General features: G+C 46.4%; 1 protein-coding gene across 1 annotated transcript in view; it reads left to right on the top strand.

Annotated features, from left to right (window-relative positions):
- PTPRT (protein tyrosine phosphatase receptor type T) overlaps positions 1-21648 on the top strand; it is an 831114-nt gene that overhangs the window by 388545 nt on the left and 420921 nt on the right. Inside the window, exon 8 of the mRNA XM_044919044.1 lies at positions 20750-21046. Coding sequence (XP_044774979.1) covers positions 20750-21046 — 297 coding nt within the window. The remainder of the gene's footprint in view (positions 1-20749; positions 21047-21648) is intronic.

Raw genomic sequence — 21648 nt, 5'->3', positions numbered from 1 at the left:
AATGGAGAAAACTTGAAAACTAATAAAGGACCTAAAAGAAGATCTGAATAAATGTAGAAACAGTCCATTCTCATCCCACATTTACCTATAATTTTAATGCAATGTCAATGGAAATTCCTATTGGATTTTTAAGGAACTTGATAAACTTTCTCTAAAATGCATATAGAAGACTAAAGATCCATAGTTAGCAGTCGGCGTTGAGGAGGGATTTAAAAAAAAAAGATGGGTGGGGGGGACTCGCCCTGCCAGATTTAAATACTTTCTTTCTTTTTTTTTTTCTTTTAAGATTTTATTTATTTGAGAGAGAGAGTGAGAGAGAGAGAGCGCACATAGAAGGGGGAGCGGGAGAGGGAGAAGCAGACTCCCTGCTGAGCAGGTTGCCCAATGCGGGACTCGATCCCGGGACTCCAGGATCATGACCTGAGGGGAAGGCAGTCACTTAACCAACTGAGCCACCCAGGCGCCCTTAAATACTTTCTATATACTCTAAAGCTGTAATTGTAAAACCAGTGTGGTAACAGAAATGAGTGCCCCTCTCTCCCTCCCCCACTTCCTTCCTTCTCTCTCTCCCCCACTCCCCCTCTTCCTCCTCTTTTCTCTCCCTTCTTCCCTCCCTCCATCTCTCTCTCTCTCTTTCTCTCCCTCTCCATAGGGATGACCATGGGATGACTCTTTCCCTCCAGCTTTCAGGGTCCCAGGCTAAAGAAGGCTTCATTACAGTAAGTGCTTCTGGGGTAGGAAAAAGTGAGACAGACAAGTCTGACCTGGGCTTTTAAAGTTACCCTGAAAGTGACCATCTCTTCTCACATATCACTGGGCAAAGTCAGCCCCATGGACACACCTAACTTCAAGGAACTGAAAAGCGTAACCTGATGTATGCCTGGGACGTGAGAGAAATTTGAGAATAGATGTTAGGTCTGTCATTTGGCAGAAATGTTTTAAAATAATGAAACACCATTTAAAAATTTGGTTGACTTCAGTGCATCAAAAATAAAGGCTTTTTATTTATCACAGATCACCATGAACAGAATTAACAGGGAAAAAAAAATCTGGAATATACAAAGAAGTCCCACAAATGAGTAGATACTTGAACAAAGGATATGAAAGGGAGTTTACAAAGATGAAAACTAAGGCCAATGGATATATGAAGAAATCACCAAGCTCATTAGTATTAGAGAAACGTACATTAAAATAGAAATGGGAAAAAAACGTTGTACCCATCGTCTTGGCACAAATTTTTTTAGAGGAGCCTGTCTGATCTAGGCTGGGCTCAGCCAGGCTTGGTTCCAAGCTGCGTGCTGTGCTCAGGTCTGCTTCATGTGTGTTTATGGGCGGGCCCAGGCTGAAGGGGCAGCAACTGCTCAAGGTATGTTCTTTCCCTGATGGATGCGTCAGAGCCAAGCCAACCCATGCAAGAGCTCCTGAGGCCTCCCTCATGTCACATCCACTAATACTATATTGGTCAAAGCAAGTTATGTGGGCAAGCCTGACAACACCCCAGCCACTCCTCCCACAGTAAAATTACTTATTCAAGGTCACACATTTCATAAACAGATTTTGTTGTCAGGAGAGACAAAGTGCGAAAACATCAGGGACATGAGCAAAGCTCTTTGCAGATGGAGGGGAGATGCACAGTGGGGAGGGGATTGTGACTGGTGACCCTGGAGATGGGAGAGCTCCCATGTGTCCGGGGGCAGCCCGTAGAAGGGTGCGTCAAAGTTGAAAGTCAAGGGGAAGGACAGTGACCTACCTCTTCACAGTTCTGATACGAAGGGTGATCATTTGCTGGCTCTGTAAGAGCCCGTGGTTGGATTATATCTCACAGTGTCGTGGCCAGGGGGCACTGCTGTTACAGGGGCCAGCCAGGAAACTCCACTTGTGCATTTTAGGCCATCACCCCTGCTGAGACACACTCACAGTGAGTGAGGGTGCTTTACCAGCGAGTGAGGCAGGCAGGCAGGGGTAAAGGGGTCTTCCAGCTACGGTTCCTCTGTGCTCCCTCTTCTACTGGGGTTCCCTTCTTGGCTCTTGGCCCCAAGGTGACTGGAATAGACAGGTTTGCTTTGTCACCTGTCCTTTCTCAATGCCTATGTGAGTCCCAAATGAGACCCAACAGAGAATGAGCCTCCTTCACCTGACAGTGGTTTTTGTTTGAAATTTTCCCTTCAATTTAATTCTCCTCTTATATGTTTCAAAGAATAAAGCTTTGGACATCATAAAAAAGCTTGGTAGGCATTTCTGGGCCTGCTGACACAGCAGGACTCTTCAAGGCCCGGCAGCCCTGAGTAGTGTCTATAGATTAATGCTATTCCTTGGGAGATCAAGAATGTCCTGGGGTGCAAAGATACAAAAGTAGGGATCCGAAAGGGTACGTGCACCCCGATGTTTATAGCATCAATGTCCACAATAGCCAAACTGTGGAAAGAGCCAAGATGTCCATCGACAGATGAATGGATAAAGAAGATGTGGTATATATATACAATGCAATATTATGCAGCCATCAAAAGGAATGAACTCTTGCCATTTGCAACGACGTGGATGGAACTGGAGGTATTATGTTGAGTGAAATAAGTCAAACAGAGAAAGACATGTATCATATGACCTCACTGATATGAGGAATTCTTAATTGCAGGAAACAAACTGAGGGTTGCTGGAGTGGGGGGTGGGGTGGGAGGGATGGGGTGACTGGGTGATAGACACTGGGGAGGGTATGTGCTCTGGTAAGCGCTGTGAATTGTGCAAGACTTTTGAATCTCAGATCTGTACCTATGAAACAAATAATGCAATATATGTTAAGGAAAAAAAAAAAGAAGAAGATAGCAGGAGGGGAAGAATGAAGGGGGGAAATCGGAGGGGGAGACGAACCATGAGAGACGATGGACTCTGAAAAACAAACTGAGGGTTCTAGAGGGGAGGGGGGTGGGAGGATGGGTTAGCCTGGTGATGGGTATTGAGGAGGGCACATTCTGCATGGAGCACTGGGTGTTATGCACAAACAACGAATCATGGAACACTTCATCTAAAACTAATGATGTAATGTATGGGGATTAACATAAGAATAAAAAAAATTAAAAAAAAAATAAATGGTAAAACCAGAAAAAAAAAAAAAAAAAGAATGTCCTGGGGTGGGGGGGGTTCTCAGCTGTGAGCAGCCTTGGCTTTTGAAAAGCCCCAGATCTGAATATAAAAAGCCAAACTCTCCAACTAAAAGAGAGGGTAATAGTTCTGGGAGGGAGGGACAAACAGTCCAATCAGGAGATACTGCTTTTGTTTATTTGTTTTACATATTCTAGAAACAATGGGGTTTATACACAGCCCTTCACCAGCATCACAGTGATGGCCATATTGGCTACGGGGAAGACTGTTGCCTAATTCCACCGCCCATTTCGTTCACAGGCAGACCGTTTGCCGAGGAGAAGTGCAGCGTTCAGAATATTTAATGCCTCACCTGGGCCCAGCTCTCCGTGGCTTTTGACCATCAGAGATGCTTCAGGTTTCAGTCTTCCTCCAGCTTTTCCTTTTAGTTTCCTGGGGCTCTTTTTGTTTTGCTTTTTTTTATAAATAGACAAGGTAGACTTGCCATGAATTGTGAACTGAGCTGAAACCCAGAGGACCTTGTGGGCTCACCTTCTCCTCCCTCCCACTCTGAAACTCTTTTCCTCTCTGGAAACTGAAACCATGTAATTTAGAAATTGCTTCTCTCTTTCCAGCCTGATTTCCTCTGCCACCAAAGTAATTTTTAAACATTCCAAAGCTTTTATTTTCAGGCTGCCATCTTGTGCCCGTGTCCATTTAATTCTTCTTGGCATCTGAGCACCCGGGCAATCACTGTGGAAGTAGGTGTGGCCCAACACCCTGCTCCCCAGTTTAACACCGGATGCACTGGTCTGAGCCTCCGCTGGGATACACAGTGCCAGTTGGGACGTCAGGGGGTGGTCAGGGGGTCCCCAGGCAGAAGGGAGCTCTGGGAGAGGAAAGATGAAGACACAGAATGTTCATGAAGTTCAGGCAGTGGGGTCCTGCATTGGTCAAGGCCTCGTTAGCAGATAAATCACACCACTTATTTTAGTAGAGAGGATTGCTTGTAAGGAGTTATTTCCTGCCATGTTTCTCAAACCGCACTGGGGCAGCCCAGGACACCACAGTGAACTTGCCGAGGTATCACGTGAGGACATTTTAGATTTTAATCTTAAAAGATCATGAAACACCGTGTCCTCTGTCCAACACCATACAAACTACTAAGTAGAGGTGGTCCACAGTTTCAGCTTTAGACTGAGCCACATTCCTTGGATGCCATTGTATCTTTGCAAAGCCGGCCTTCCAGTAGCTGGTATGATGAAAAACAAGTATTGCACAAAAGTCCACCTGGGGCAGGAAATAGGAGTGGCTTGTTCAGTGCTCAACAGATGCATGCGTCCCAGGAGCAAGTAACTGTGGCTGTTACAGAGTGACATTACAGTATTTTGTCTTTTGTGTGTAATGTTTTCTCAAACCACTGTTATGTTGTTAGGATATAAATACTTATTAAGTTGTTTGGACTAACTAATAAATGAAACAGGTGTTTCTTTGGTTAGGAACTCTGTGAAAAATTACCCCAACAGCAAGGGCACCATGAACTGAGCAAGTCTAGAGACCTTCTGGTTAACTAGATATAAAGAATTGGCTGGGAAACCGACAAGGTACAAAGGGAAGGTGAAGGTATTACACCAGTGTAGCCCCCGTGGGAAGCAGGCACTGCCAGCTCTGGACAGAACAAAGAGAATGGGCTGGAATCATAAACAATTAAAAGACTGGAAGACAGAGCACTTGTTGGCAGGCACTGAGGTCTCTGCGGCTGGCTCTTGAAGTGTTGGGGAAACCGCAGACCAGATCTAACTGCTGAGACAGACTGAACTTGCCCGGGGTGAAGGAGTGATGTTGGAGTGATGCACCCAGAAACAGGAAGCCTGTTCTTCCTCCTTCAGCCTTGCAGCGTCCCTCTATGGTCCCCTATTGGCGGGGACGAGCATGGAGCCAGGTGGGGGAGCAGAGATCCTAGCCCCAGCTGCACAAAATAGTATGGGAGTGTTTGGAGCAAGAGAGTGGCTCAGTAAATGGCCCAGGGTGCTTGGGTGGCAGCTGTCATGCTCACTCTGGGCCTGAGGTCCATGGCCCCCACGGGTGGGTCCTTCTGGAGCCTAGGTTGCATCTGCCTCTTGGTTCCCCATCCACGCCCCAAGCTGCTTAGCTGTAGGACTGAGGGCCTAGGGCCGTCAGGACAGCCCTCATCGGCCCCTGTTTTATATCCTGGCCGAGTTCACGGATCCTGAGGCAGCACAGCTAATCCAACTGTGGGTGAGATGAGCATTTGAGAGCAGGTTTTCCCAGAGAAACTGAGGCCCAGGGAATGACTGGAAGCTGGAAGAGAGGTAGGACTAGAGAGAGGAGGAAAGAGTGACAACCTTCAGGCACAGTGTCAGCTCCTCAGAATGGTCTTCCGTGACTGCCGTACGGGAACGTCCTGGCTTGCCGTCTTCGTCCAGCTCGCCCCTTCTCTCTTCCCTTTAAAACTCTTACTGCAACCTGCAGTTTTGTTAGCCCACACATCCGATTCCCTTTATGGTTGTTTAAGTCTGACTCCCCTCCCGAGTTTACGCTCAGGAGAGGCGGGGACGGGGTCTGTTTTTGTTCACACTGTGTCCCAGCACCTAGCCTGCCACCCTACAGGTGCTCAGTATATATTTCAAGCTAAACTGGGTCTAGGAAAACTTGAGTGTCAGGGAAGAGATCAGGGAGCAGGGAGCAGGACCTGGAATCAAGGTCAGATGTTAGGCACAAGGCTTCCTGAACCCCCGGTCTCCCTTCCCTGCTTGATTTTTCTCTAGAGCACTTTCTACCACCTGACGTTCTAATTTTCTGATTATCTCCTGTATTATATCATCCCCCCGCTGCACTAAAACATAATCCCCTTAAGGGCAGGGAGGATTTTTGGATGTTTGGTTCACTCTTACATCCTGTACAATACCTGGCACGTGGTGGGAGCTCAGAAATGTTTATTAAAAGATTGAGTTTGTCCAGTGCTTTACTTTTGGCAAAGAATACTCATATCACAACGTCACAACTGCTTTTGTTGTTATTCTCACTTACTTCTTAGGAATGGTATGAGGGGCTGTTAGAATGTTTAACATCCAGGGGCGCCTGGGTGGCTCAGTCGTTAGCGCCTGCCTTCGGCTCAGGTCATGATTCCAGGTTCCTGGGATCGAGCCCCGCATCGGGCTCCCTGCTCGGCGGGAAGCCTGCTTCTCCCTCTCCCACTCCCCCTGCTTGTGTTCCCTCTCTCACTGTCTCTCTCTGTCAAATAAATAAATAAAATCTTTAAAAAAAAAAAAAGAATGTTTAACATCCAGACTGGCCTAACTCATCACTGGGTGGGGCGGGGTGGGGTGGGGTGGGGTGGGGTGGGGGCTTGAGTGGGGGATGGGGGATTTCTGTTCCCATGGCTTGTCTACTCCTGTGTCAGAATCTGCATGACTATTTGCTCCTTTGTTCTTGGCTCTTGAACTTTAAATATGCTGTCTCCTCTGCCCAGGGTTTAACCTTCCCACCCCCTAGCCTCCCTCTCCTATTCCCCGCACACCTTGCTTCTTTACCTGGTTAAATCCTATTCATCATTTGCCCAAGGCCCTTTCTTTCAGGAGAGACTTCTTGGCTTCCAGACTCCACATTACATTGTCAATGAGTTACTCTCAAATATTTAACAGTGGAATGTTATGGATGAATTCTAGGTTAAGCTGTAGTTATAGGTTAAACCCAGTGCTTCCAGCCTTCCAATCAAGAACACATGGTTCATTGAAAATCTGTTGGTATCCCTGTCAAGAAGCTCCTCCTCCAGAGACAATGCTGCATTGCCCAGGTGTTTCCGATGCCAGATCTTGATCGCTAACCCTCATTTTGTTAATTAGCATGCTAAGTGTCAGAAATTGGTTGTTGTGGTTGAAATTGGGGACCTGTTGACTAGCATAATAATAAGTAGTATGAGTGGGCTCTAATTAGTGAAATTGAAGGTAATCAAAATATGTGGGCTGGCCAAGATATTTTTAAAGCTCTTTCCAGACATACATAATGAAGGAGAACCCAGTAAGACTTCTAGCCTTGAACTTAGGGTGATTGATTCCCAAACAGCCCTGGTCACCCATTGCATAAGGAGGATTCCTGGTTTACTGATGTTACTAGAAGGGTAATTGATTTTGCCCCTGGAACAGAAGTAGGCAAAGGACAGCTCTGGTGTTGGCTACCTGTTTTTGTAAATAAGCTTTTATTGAAAGAGCCACACCCCTTTGTGTGCGGATAATCTGTGTCCCTTTCCACTGCAGTGGCAGAGATGAGCAATCACAACAGAGACTGTCTGACCTGCAAAGCCTAAAACATTTGCTATCTAAGCCCCTTACAAAAAAGAAAAGAAAAGAAAAACGCTTGCCAACTTCTGCAAGGACAGATTTCTGGGACTTCCTTGAACTTTACAGAATAGATGGTGTGACCTGTTCTGTGTCTGCTTCTAATAAACATTTGTGTAATAAGTGGTCATCCATGTCATAGAATTTGGCCTGAGACTTGCTTTTATTATAACCTAATCAGTTGTGGGAGGATCATTAACCTTCACTCACCTCAAATGTCCTTGGTGGCTTCTGGTGTCTATGGAAAAGAATGTGTTGTGCACGAGTCATGAGTCAGTGGGCTCAGATGAGTCTCCAGTGCTCGGCTCTGTCTTTCTGCCATGTGCTTCCAGGAAGCCCAGCACTTCCCCTGCAAAAAGGCGCTTCAGGCTTCATCATTCCGTTCATCACACTGCTGTGTCTGCATCTCCTTCTAGAGCATGAGTCTCATGAAGGCAAAAAAGTGTCTGTCTTATTCACATGAACCCCTAATGCCTGTCCCATCTCAGAGGTTCAAGATGTGTTCGTAGAAATTAGGACTAGACAACTAATCTTCGACAAAGCAGGAAGGAATGTCCAATGGAAAAAAGTCTCTTCAACAAATGGTGTTGGGAAAGTTGGACAGCCACATGCAGAAGAATGAAACTGGACCATTTCCTTACACCACACACAAAAATAGACTCAAAATGGATGAAAGAATTCAATGTGAGATAGGAGTCCATCCAAATCCTAAAGGAGAACACAGGCAGCAACCTCTTCGACCTCAGCCGCAGCAACTTCTTCCTAGACACATCGCCAGAGGCAAGGGAAGCAAGGGCAAAAATGAACTATTGGGACTTCATCAAGATAAAAAGCTTTTGCACAACAAAGGAAACAGTCAACAAAACCAAAAGACAACCGACAGAATGGGAGAAGATATTTGCAAATGACATATCAGATAAAGGGCTCATATCCAAAATCTATAAAGAACTTATCAAACTCAACACCCAAAGAACAAAGAATCCAATCAAGAAATGGGCAGAAGACATGAACAGACATTTTTCCAAAGAAGACATCCAAATGGCCAACAGACACATGAAAAAGTGCTCAACATTGCTTGGCATCAGGGAAATCCAAATCAAAACCTCCATGAGATACCACCTCACACCAGTCAGAATGGCTAAAATTAACAAGTCAGAAACGACAGATGTTGGCGGGGATGCGGAGAAAGGGGAACCCTCCTACATTGGTGGTGGGAATGCAAGCTGGTGCAGCCACTCTGGAAAACTGTATGGAGGAGGTTCCTCAAAAAGTTGAAAATAGAGCTACCATATGATCCAGCAATTGCACTACTGGGTATTTACCCCAAAGATACAAATGTAGGGATCCGAAGGGGTACGTGCACCCCGATGTTTATAGCAGCAATGTCCACAATAGCCAAACTGTGGAAAGAGCCAAGATGTCCATCGACAGACGAATGGATAAAGAAGATGTGGTATATATATACAATGCAATATTATGCAGCCATCAAAAGGAATGAACTCTTGCCATTTGCAACGACATGGATGAAACTGGAGGGTGTTATGCTGAGCGAAATAAGTCAAACAGAGAAAGACATGTATCATATGACCTCACTGATATGAGGAATTCTTAATCTCAGGAAGCAAACTGAGGGTTGCTGGAGTGGGGGGTGGGGTGGGAGGGATGGGGTGACTGGGTGATAGACACTGGGGAGGGTATGTGCTCTGGTAAGCTCTGTGAATTGTGCAAGACTGTTGAATCACAGATCTGTACCTCTGAAACAAATAATGCAATATACGTTAAGGAAAAAAAAAGAAGATAGCAAGAGGGGAAGAATGAAGGGGGGAAATCAGAGGGGGAGACGAACCATGAGAGACGATGGACTCTGAGAAACAAACTGAGGGTTCTAGAGAGGAGGGGGGTGGGAGGATGGGCTAGCCTGGTGATGGGTATTGAGGAGGGCACGTTCTGCATGGAGCACTGGGTGTTATGCACAAACAATGAATCATGGAACACTACATCAAAAACTAATGATGTAATGTATGGTGATTAACATAATAAAATAAAAAAAGTAAAAAAAACTAATGTAATGTATGGTGATTAACATAACGTAATAAAAAAAAAAAAAAAGGACTAGATACAGCAGTATCTGAAGGCGCATTAATGGAAGCTTGCTGGCTCCTAACCATAGTTGGTTAAAAGCATGAACCCAACAACCAATGAGATCGAGAACCAGGCCAGTTACCTACAGGACTCCTATTCTATCTTAATGGCTCTTCCACCTGCCTCCCTTCCGTAGGTGGGAGCTGTATTTGAGGGAGCACAGCTGTGTCAAGTCCCACCTAAGAGCTTGGTGGAGACTCTCCTTAGTTCCCCTTACAGCCCTGAAAGGTAGGGAATACCACCCACGTTCTGCATAGGAAAAAAAAAATGCAGCACAGATGCAGATGGGACACATGACTTGCTTTAGGTTCAGGTGTTCACAGAGCCAGTGTTGTTTGTACTATGCCATGGCATCTCCAGTGCTCAAGAGTAGTTTTTCATTAATTAATGAGTCAGTGAACATGTACAGGAATTACCTTCTTTATTTCACTGCTACAAGAAATAGCAGCGAGTCACCTTCTCACAAGGTAATGTTCCCAGCCTTGCAGGACTCCGTTCATCAGGATGAGTAGGACCCGGTGACTCTCTATGGTGAGTGTACCAGCATTCTCCACAGAAGCCTCTGGATTCCTGTTCTTGCCTCCTTCTATAAGATGTCTGTGGTAACAGTCAACAAATTCTTGTCCACCAAGCATCTGCAACAAAGTAAAGGAGGTGGTGGAAAGTAAGCACGAAAGTGGGTTTGGATGATGCTGGAAGGAAGATGGATTTTAATTTTGTTCCTTTTACCTTTTTCTCCCTTCGTGTATCATTTCCATGCAGAAATTGCAAATTAATGGTCACATCGAAATATCTGTCAACGTATTACTGCTCTTGCAGTGTCAAATTATACTGGCAATAATGTTTCCAGCTGCCTAGGACTCCATTGCAATTTAATTTGAAAGGAATTCAAATTGCATCTCCAAATGGATAAAAAATTAATTTTACATACAAGCTATCCACCTCCACATTTTCAGCCCCATGCCCCAAATTATCTCAATGTAGGTTCAACTTTGAACAGTACATATGTTACAGCCAACTCCACATGCAAAGATGAATAAATAGAAAATTCATGATTTGGAAATCTGCTTTGCTGCTCTTTTTTTTAATAAGATGTTCTGCCTTGATTAAGGTCATTAGGAGATTCTACAGCTATTGCCTTTGACAGTAGGAATGGAAGCTGCCCACAGAGAACAAAAAAGCCTCAAATTCTGACTTAACCACATAACTACCTTCACAATTGGAGTGTGAAGAGAGTCCTGATTCACCCCGTACTTCTTTTTTTTTTTTTTTAAAGATTTTATTTATTTATTTGAGAGAAAGAGAGAGAGAGACAGAGAAACAGCATGAGAGAGGAGAGGGTCAGAGGGAGAAGCAGGCTCCCCGCTGAGCCGGGAGCCCGATGTGGGACTCGATCCCAGGACTCCGGGATCATGACCTGAGCCGAAGGCAGTCGCTTAACCAACTGAGCCACCCAGGTGCCCCACCCCGTACTTCTTTTCCCTTGCGGCAGGGAGGAGCTTAATTCTGGTTTGGTCTTCAGCCATCACCTACTTTCTATATTTTACTCATTCCTCAGTTTATTTATTAAGCAGCCATGTGTTCTAGTTATGAAAATGAAGAGATCTAAGGACTCACATGGGAGCAGGTGAATGTGAATGGAGCCTATGAATGACTAACTTACAGTTTGAGAAGATGTACAGAGGAGATGTGCTACTGGGCTAAAGAAAACATGATGGAGGCATCCATTGCACCTGGACAAGGAAGGCTTTTGGAGAAAGTTACAAGGAAAGGGTGGCTTTGGTGCTGGGCCTGGAATCTGTTGACTAGGGATTTGCCAATGGCATCCCAAGCAGCAGGAAGAACATGGGCAAGAGCAGGGAGGTATGGGAGGATTCAGGATGTGATGCTTGGCTTTCCCAATGTAGGTTTTGAGGAGTGACCTGGGGGAAACGAGGAAGGGAGTTTGGAGGTGGGAGGGTATAGGTTGCAGATTGGTCTCAGGTATTAGGTTGAAAATGGCACTTCGGGAAGAAATGGTACATTAGTAAGATCTAACATGCAAAAGAGGAGAAGTGCTCGGAGGTCAGGAGGACCAGCCTGCCTTCCAGAGGCAGCTGTGGGAATGAGGGGGTTTCTGAAGACATGAGTCAGTCAGTCACATGCAGACCCACACACACATCTGTCCCTAACCTGTGCAAGAACACAATAGGGTCTGGGGCAAGAACAGTTAGAGCCCGTGGCCCCCTTCCTTCTCCTTTCCTCTGACTCTGTCCCTCCCCACTAAAAGCCTCACACAAACCTGTGTGGCCACTTCAGTCCTCATGTCCAGGTTCTGTTCACTCCCCCCAAATGACCATTCTTTGGTTACCCCTTGGGCCTAGGGATGCACACACATGGGATATAGTCTGAGGAAGGGCAGACCAAAGGAAGAGGTTCACACAGGACCCAGAAGTGAATTTGGGGCACTGGGGCAGGGAATTCTGGGGCTATCAGGTACCTGGGTCCTGGTCCAAATAGGGAGCACGGGATGCAGATGGATGCTTTAAAGGCCCTCTGACTCCTGCTGCAGGAGGAGGGCACAGGCCAAAGAGGGCTAGAGTGGGCTCCTTAATGCACGGGGCTCAGGACAGGGCCCCAGTTGTCAGGTATAAGGGCAGAGAGAAAGTTTACCCAGAGGCCAAGCTGCTTGGATTTTTCATCAGAGGAAGATATTCCAGCTTCCCCAACAAGCCACACTCTCTTCCCACTGTTTGTCTTCTCATTGGCCTGGAGGCTGTTATTTAAGAAGGTTATGTGGGCATGGCCTTCTCTGGTGGCTGAAACCACCCTAGGCTCGAAGCTTGGACATATTTACATGGGAGATGTAAATTCAACAAACCAATCTCCACTGCACACACGAGGCTTTCTCGGCAATTTCCAACTTGTTTGCACCGACCCCAGTGTAAACCCAGGACTCTCCGTGCTACAGACAATTACCAGAGCAGAAGCTGGGTTTGGAGGCTGAGGCTTAGGGGGAGGGGTCAGACTAAAAGCATGAATGCTTCCATGACACATTTTGAAAACTAGTTTTCATTGTGTGGATTTCAGGACACTCTTCTTGCTTGAATGCAAAAATAAATATGTTCACCATAAAGACGCTGTGACATCGTGGCGGGGACGAAACTGGGACTGTAGAGTCAAGGGTCCGAGCTCAGTTCCCAAGAACAGGTCACCATCTGTTCATCACGGTTTAATAGACATGAACTGGCCCCTTGACAGACCCTGCACCATGTGTTGGGGCTTGCTGGACAAACAGAATGTGGTCCCTGGCAGCCTGGGAGGAGTGACAGATAAATGAACAAGCAGTTCCTAGAAAGTGTGACAAATGCTGAGTGGGCTGGACATCTGTGTAAAGTGCCGTGGGAGCCCAGAGCTGGGGACTTGGCTGTGTGGCTCTGGGTCAGTCACGTGCCTTTGTTGGCCCTGATTTTCTATGCCAGAGAATTCTGTTCAGCATGCAGGTGCCTAGCGCAGTTACTATGTCATCAGTAACCACTGTCTTTCCCTTTCTGGAGTGGGAGTTCTCAAACTTTCAAACACTTTCATCCACACCTGTCTAACCCACAGCTCTACTGGAGGTCTTGCCTTTTGCATAGGAACTGAGCCTTCCTTGATCTTCTTAATTTTCGTACTCTGGGAAACCCCCAAAGTCATGCCTCAAGGTTATCAGTAACACATGTGGCCATATTTCCCAAGTGCCTTCGGACTCTGGTCCCTGTGTTCCCAGGTGGTATTTCAATGGCCCAAGGGAGGCATGCAGATCTCAGTCCTTTCTAGAATCCACAGGAGGTCCAAACCCTTTTGTGTTATTTTGAGAACCCTGTTGAAGATCTCAGAGTCACACAGAGAACAGGCACACTGGGCTCCCGGGAACATTCTACCACCTTGTTCGCCCCCATCTTCTCCTGTTCAACCCCAGCCAACAAGTGGATTCATTTTTCTCTTCCTCTGAAGGCTGAGCACAACTGATCCCAGGGCCCTGGGGATGCAGCTTGTGCTCCAAATAAATTTCTTAAGGCATTTCTCCAAGAAAGGCCATTTTCTCTAGGAGGAATGCCCACTGTTAGACAGAGGCAATTTTCTCTCTCCCTTTACAGCTCATTTTATACTCATTAACAGACCTCTGAGATTAGTGCAATAATTTCCACTTTATAGACGAGGAAATGGAGGCTCAGAGATGAAGTGCCCTTGCCCAAGGTCACACAGCTAGTGAGCGCCAGAGTCTGGCTTCAAGCCGCGCTCCGCCAGGCTCCACTGTTCCCTGTGGCCTGAGGACAGAGGCATGGGCTTCAAAGGAAGCAAGTAATGTTCCCAGTGCCCTGACCCTCCCGCTCTGGGAGGGAGTCTCTGCCCCGTGGCAGGCTTGCACCATCCCTTCCCCTCTTGGAAAAGGTGCCTCTGCCTGCTACCTCCTTTAAGAAGAGCAGAAAGGTGTTTGAGTGCACAGCTGCGCAGGTGAGCTGTGGGGGGAATTCTGGAGAAGCTGAGACCAGCAGTGGGAAGACAGGCCAGTGGTCAGCTGAGCACTAAGTGTGACGGAGTCCCGCATCACCCTCTCCAGCGGGCCCCTGGCTCCTGAGGGTCAAGCATTTCTGCCTCAGTTCTCGGCCTCCTCCCAGCATCCTCCCCAGATGGCCTCAGGTTCGTGCTGACTCCATGCCCTGTGCTATCCCAGCGCAGCGCAAACACAGGGGCACTGGACCCTGGGGGACTTAGATCTCAGCCGCGCACTCACTATGTGGCACAGCCCACAGAGCTCCGCCTTCCTCTCAGACGAGACTAGTGATGCTTTCCTCACAGATGGTGGTGAGGTCTACAAAACAGGGCATCTGTCCGTTGGCTTGATACTCCCTGGGGCCCTCCCGTGCACATCTCTGGGCTGCATGCAGGCTCCTGGGACGGGCAGACAGCGCACCTGCTCTGACACACAGGGCTTACATTCTAGCGGCCAGGGCCAACTTTTGAAAAGCTGCCGACTGCGAAAAACAAATATATAAAGAAACAGTGAACAAGAGGAGAAAGAAAGAGCCACTGAGCTCTGCCCAGGGACTCAGCAAGGACATCTTCAGAGAGGAGACAAAGTGAACAGGAGTGAAAGCAGGAGAGGGTATGGCCCAGCTCCAGCAGGGAGGGGCAGGGTGGCAGGCAGAGCGCAGGAGAGGGGGTGGGAGAGGCTGGCTCCACTTCCCTCTAGGGCATGCGTGGCACCTGCCCGGACTCTCTCCAGACCCCTCTGGTCAGGCATGGCTTCAGACTTTGCACACTAGGCATGCAGTCAGGTAGATAGAAGTTCAAAAACTCCACTTTGCCACTTGCTGGTCTTGCTACTCTACACAAGTTCCTGGCCCTCTCTGGCCTCAGTTTATTCATCTGTAAAGTGGGGCTGGCAGTCAGTCCCTCCCTCACAGGGTCACAAGATGATGCAGGTGATAGAACCCAACACCGTGCAGTTGGCCATCAACAGTGTTTTGTTTTTATAGCTTCATTTGTGCTTTAAGGGCACATTGGAAATCCCCCAGAAAATATTTGACATGGGCTTGGTACCTCTTTTTTTTATTGTTACGTTAATCACCATACATTACATCATTAGTTTTTGATGTAGTGGTCTGTGCATAATACCCAGTACTCCATGCAGACCGTGCCCTCTTTAATACCCATCACCAGGCTAACCCATCCTCCCACACCCTCCCCTCTAGAACCCTCAGTTTGTTTTTCAGAGTCCATCGTCTCTCATGGTTCATCTCCCCCTCCGATTTCCCCCCTTCAGTCTTCCCCTCCTGCTATCTTCTTTTTTTTTTTTTCTTAACATATATTGCATTATTTATTTCAAGGGACAGATCTGTGATTCAACAGTCTTGCACAATTAACAGTGCTCACCATAGCACATACCCTCCCCAGTGTCTATCACCCAGCCACCCCATTGCTCTCACCCCACCCCCCACTCCAGCAACCCTCAGTTTGTTTCCTGAGATTAAGAATTCCTCATATCAATGAGGTCATATGATACATGTCTTTCTCTGATTGACTTATTTCACTCAGCATAACACCTTCCAGTTCCATCCACATCGTTGCAAATGGCAAGGTCTCATTCCTTTTGATGGTTGCATAATATTCCATTGTATATATACCACATCTTCTTTATCCATTCGTCTGTCGATGGACATCTTGGCTCTTTCCACAGTTTGGCTATTGTGGACATTGCTGCTATAAACATCAGGGTGCTCATACCCCTTCGGATCCCTACATTTGTATCTTTGGGGTAAATACCCAGTAGTGCAATTGCTGGGTCATAGGGTAGCTCTATTTTCAACTTTTTGAGGAACCTCCATACTGTTTTCCAGAGTGGCTGCACCAGCTTGCATTCCCACCACCAATGTAGGAGGGTTCCCCTCTCTTCACATCCCCGCCAACATCTGTCGTTTCTGACTTGTTAATTTTAGCCATTCTGACTGGTGTGAGGTGGTATCTCATGGAGGTTTTGATTTGGATTTCCCTGATGCTAAGCAATGTTGAGCACTTTTTCATGTGTCTGTTGGCCATTTGGATGTCTTCTTTGGAAAAATGTCTGTTCATGTCTTCTGCCCATTTCTTGATTGGATTCTTTGTAATTTGGGTGTTGAGTTTGATAAGTTCTTTATAGATTTTGGATATGAGCCCTTTATCTGATATGTCATTTGCAAATATCTTCTCCCATTCTGTCAGTTGTCTTTTGGTTTTGTTGACTGTTTCCTTTGTTGTGCAAAAGCTTTTTATCTTGATGAAGTCCCAATAGTTCATTTTTGCCCTTGCTTCCCTTGCCTTTGGCGATGTTTCTAGGAAGAAGTTGCTGCGGCTGAGGTCGAAGAGGTTGCTGCCTGTGTTCTCCTTTAGGATTTGGATGGACTCCTGTCTCACACTGAGGTCTTTCAAGCATTTGGAGTCTATTTTTGTGTGTGGTGTAAGGAAATGGTCCAGTTTCATTCTTCTATATGTGGCTGTCCAATTTTCCCAACACCATTTGTTGAAGAGACTTTTTGCCATTGGACATTCTTTCCTGCTTTGTCAAAGATGAGTTGACCATAGAGTTGAGGGTCCATTTCTGGGCTCTCTATTCTGTTCCATTGATCTGTGTGTCTGTTTTTGTGCCAGTACCATACTGTCTTGATGATGACAGCTTTGTAATAGAGCTCGAAGTCCGGAATTGTGATGCCGCCGGCTTTGCTTTTCTTTTTCAACATTCCTCTGGCTATGCGGGGTCTTTTCTGGTTCCATACAAATTTTAGGATGATTTGTTCCATTTCTTTGAAAAAAGTGGATGGTATTTTGGTGGGGATTGCACTGAATGTGTAGATTGCTCTAGGTAGCATTGACATCTTCACAATGTTTGTTCTTCCAATCCATGAGCATGGAACGTTTTTCCATTTCTTTGTGTCTTCCTCAATTTCTTTCATGAGTATTTTATAGTTTTCTGAGTACAGATCCTTTGTCTCTTTGGTTAGATTTATTCCTAGGTATCTTAACGGTTTTGGGTGCAATTGTAAATGGGATCAACTCCTTAATTTCTCTTTCTTCTGTCTTGTTGTTGGTGTATAGGAATGCCACTGATTTCTGTGCATTGATTTTATATCCTGCTACTTTACTGAATTCCTGTATGAGTTCTAGCAGTTTTGGGGTGGAGTCTTTGGGGTTTTCCACATAAAGTATCATATCATCTGCAAAGAGTGAGTTTGACTTCTTCTTTGCCGATTTGGATGTCTTTGATTTCTTTTTGTTGTCTGATTGCTGTGGCTAGGACTTCTAATACTATGTTGAATAGCAGTGGTGATAGTGGACATCCCTGCCATGTTCCTGACCTTAGGGGGAAAGCTCTCAGTTTTTCCCCATTGAGAATGATATTCGCTGTAGGTTTTTCATAGATGGCTTTTATGATATTGAGGTATGTACCCTCTATGCCTATACTCTGAAGAGTTTTGATCAAGAAAGGATGTTGTACTTTGTCAAATGCTTTTTCTGCATCTATTGAGAGGATCATATGATTCTTGTTCTTTCTTTTGTTAATGTATTGTATCATGTTGATTGATTTGTGGATGTTGAACCAACCTTGCAGTCCAGGGATAAATCCCAGGGATAAATTCACCACTTGGTCGCGGTGAATAAGCCTTTTAATGTACTGTTGGATCCTATTGGCTAGTATTTTGGTGAGAATTTTTGCATCCATGTTCATCAAGGATATTGGTCTGTAATTCTCCTTTTTGATGGGGTCTTTGGTTTTGGGATCAAGGTAATGGTGACCTCATAGAATGAGTTTGGAAGTTTTCTTCCCATTTCTACTTTTTGGAACAGTTTCAGAAGAATAGGTATTAATTCTTCTTTAAATGTTTGGTAGAATTCCCCTGGGAAGCCATCTGGCCCTGGGCTTTTGTTTTTTGGGAGATTTTTGATGACTGCTTCTATTTCCTTAGTGGTTATAGGTCTGTTCAGGTTTTCTATTTCTTCTTGGTTCAGTTTTGGTAGTTGATACATCTCTAGGAATGCATCCATTTCTTCCAGGTTATCCAAGTTGCTGGCACAGAGTTGCTCATAATATGTTCTTTTTTTTTTTTTAAAGATTTTATTTATTTATTTATTTGAGAGAGAGAATGAGAGAGAGAGAGAGCACATGAGAGGGGGGAGGGTCAGAGGGAGAAGCAGACTCCCTGCCGAGCAGGGAGCCCGATGCGGGACTCGATCCCGGACTCCAGGATCATGACCTGAGCCGAAGGCAGTCGCTTAACCAACTGAGCCACCCAGGTGCCCCAATATGTTCTTATAATTGTTTGTATTTCTTTGGTGTTGGTTGTGATCTCTCCTCTTTCATTCATGATTTTGTTGATGTGGGTCATTTCTCTTTTCTTTTTGATAAGTCTGGCCAGGGGTTTATTGGGCTTGGTACATCTTAAGATGTTTAACAAGATGGTCAACTCTTGGATTTAAAAGGGTCTTACATGTTGCCGTTCTCACTCTCTAAGGAGATGAGGTGAGAGAGCCCGAGGAATGATGATCTTATTGGGGTGTGGCGTCCGTTTTGAAGGCACCCCCGGAGGAGGCATGTCGTGAGGTCCTGAGCGGGGCTGGGAGAGTTCTGGCATCTGGACCTGCAGAAAGGCTCCAGCTGGGCGAGGCCAGTGGGGAGGTGCAGACTTCCCAGGCAAGCGGTTTCTCACTCATCCTGTACTTGTACCTTTGTCCTCATGCCATCAGGACTTGTTAAACCACATCATAACCTCCCCCCACCCCCACTACGGGGACCACACTTTTCACCTTATTCTGTGTGGGCTCAGCACAATGCACCCTCAGCAACAGCTTGTTCAATGTCACATTTTTAAAGTCACCCATTTGCTTTTGGAACGCTGGCTCTCTTTTACACAAAGGACCTGTGAACATGAATAATTGGGCTGTACGAGTGACCGTGAACTCAGTCGATCCAGAGCCAGGCTGCTCGCTGTCCCCAGCAGCATGGGTGCAGGTCTGGGCTGGTTTGCCAGGCTCCCTGACATTTTTGGGCATCCTGCTCAAAAGAAGACTGCTTGGAAGTGTGTTCCTTGGCAAGGCTCTGACACAGTTCACAGGATGTTTTTCCCTCTAGGGGCAGGTCAGGGAACTCAGTTTGCATCACGTCCCTCCCTCTTTCCTACTGCTACATTGGTGGCACAGGGGCGACCTTACCCCTTAATGCTCTTAGGAGACAGAATGCGAATACCCCTAAATTCAAATACCCCCAAATGCTCTTAGGGTGATAGAATCCGTCATTTTTCATAAGGATGCTTCACAGCACTGCCATTTAGAAGACTTTCAGAGTAGGGACAGCATACGAAACTTTATTATTTGTATCGCTATTCCTATTGCTGCAAAAGAAAAACCACCATATATTGAGTGCTTACTAAGTTCAAGGTACAATTCTAACTGCTCTGCAAACAACATTTCATTTAACCCCCCACTGGTGAGGTTAGTACTACTGTTATCCCCATTTTATAAATGAAATAAAAGATGAACCCAAAGAAATGACAGAACTTGGTAAAGTCCAATAGGTAGTATAGAGGGAAAATACTGATTTAATCTTTAGCCAGTGCTTAAGTACTTCCAGCTAAGATAGTCAACACAAGAACTTATGGGGTTGCTGATCACAAAAGAAGTTATGCTTCTATTATAACAAATGCCTAAGATTTACAGAATGACTTCACATGCGGGGATTTTTTTTTTAAGTGTTTGGTTTGTTATAATCTGTTTTGTACAAAAGCATCTATTTTACATGAAGTATAAACAGAATATTGGTAGTAAAATAAGACAGCCAGTGTTATATATGGGGGTCTGGGACCACGTGGGAAAGGTTGGTATAGCAGTAGAGTGTGAAAGCATGACCATATCTGCTTTTAAAGATTGACTGATTTAGAGAAAGAGAGTGTGTGATCAGGGGGAGGGGCAGAGGGGGAGATAGAATCACAAGCAGGCTCCACTCTGAGCACGGAGCCCAACGCAGGGCTCAATCTCACAACCCTGAGATCATGAATTGAGCCGAAATCAAGAGTCAGACGCTTAACTGACTGAGCCATGTTGTCAGTGGAAGGAGGGGAAATTGCAAGGTGTAGTTAGCGGCGCCTGTGACCGTGTGGACAGACTGAGTGCCATGTGCTGAGCCTGTGGCTGGATTTGCAGCCTGTGCACCTCAGTGTGGTTAACGAGAGTGAGGGGGCTGATTTCCCAAGGGGAGAGGATGTGGCTGGATTAAATGTAAGGCAGGTCAGAACTCCAGCAACCATCTCAATTAGTATATCCCCGGGGTGTTGTGTGTGCCGTTGGTGGTACTCAGGGTGGTTTTCTAGGGTACCCTGATGAACCTTTAAGAATTTAACAATTTTGCATTTTTTTTAATGGCTAACATTTACGTATGGCAAGTGATTCGGGTTTTCCCTTTATATAGTTACGTTTTCTTTTAGATGCATGCGTTTAAGTAAGAAGAAAAGAGTTCGATTTACAGAAAAATGTTAATTAAATTGTATTCTCTGTGGCAATAGTCATGATGGCTATGGCTGAGCTAAGTTTGGAGGGCTGGTCACCCCTGTTTTAGCAGAACATCCCCCCCACCCGCTTCCGGACAGTCCTCAAAGCCCCCCGTGTCTTGCGTGTGTGTCTTGCAGACCCCGTGCACGGCCCGCAGAACGTGGAGATTGTGGACATCCGCGCTCGGCAGCTGACGCTGCAGTGGGAACCGTTCGGCTACGCGGTGACCCGCTGCCACAGCTTCAACCTCACCGTGCAGTACCAATACGTGTTCAACCAGCAGCAGTACGAGGCTGAAGAGGTCATTCAGACCTCTTCCCACTACACCCTGCGGGGCCTGCGCCCCTTCATGACCATCCGGCTGCGGCTGCTGCTGTCTAACCCCGAGGGCCGGATGGAGAGCGAGGAGCTGGTGGTGCAAACAGAGGAGGACGGTGAGTGGGGTGGGGGGGCGGGCGGTGCTTCCTCGGGGACAGGCGGCGCTGAACCTGTCCTGGGGCCACACCCATCAGTGATGCGGTTTTCTTTCTCCCTGCATCTTTAATTTCCTCCTCCGTATCCCCCTCTTTGCCAGGGTCTTTAATGGAGGGCATTGCGGAACTCCAGGGGGCGCTGTGCCCGTAGACGCGGACACGCCCTCAGATTTGCCGCTTCCACACCCCCCATCCCTCTTCTCACTTTATAGCCCCTCCTGTGTCCAGTGTTTAACCACACCAGGACCTCGCAGACAGGCATTGTGTATTGTGTCGTTTAAGCACACCGACTCTGGGAATCAGACCACTCCGGATTTTGCAGGAGTTAAAATTAAAAAAAACAAAAAACCAAAAAACGTAAATTAAGTAGCACAGGCATTGGATGCACCCAGAACCGAGTGCTCACCCGGATGTCTGACAGGCAGCTCAAAGCATCCAAAAATGAACCAGTCTCCCCTTCCATACTGATTGCTCGGTCTGTGTTCCTCATGTCAGTGAACTGCATCCAGTAGATCAAAATAAAGACCTGAAATGAGCCTGGGATCCTCCATTTCCTCTCCCCT

This window comes from Neomonachus schauinslandi, chromosome 10 (assembly GCF_002201575.2).
Source record: "Neomonachus schauinslandi chromosome 10, ASM220157v2, whole genome shotgun sequence".
Classification (NCBI taxonomy): Eukaryota; Metazoa; Chordata; class Mammalia; order Carnivora; family Phocidae; genus Neomonachus; species Neomonachus schauinslandi.
Note: the sequence above shows the minus strand (reverse complement) of the source record. Positions and strands in the feature narration are given on the sequence as shown.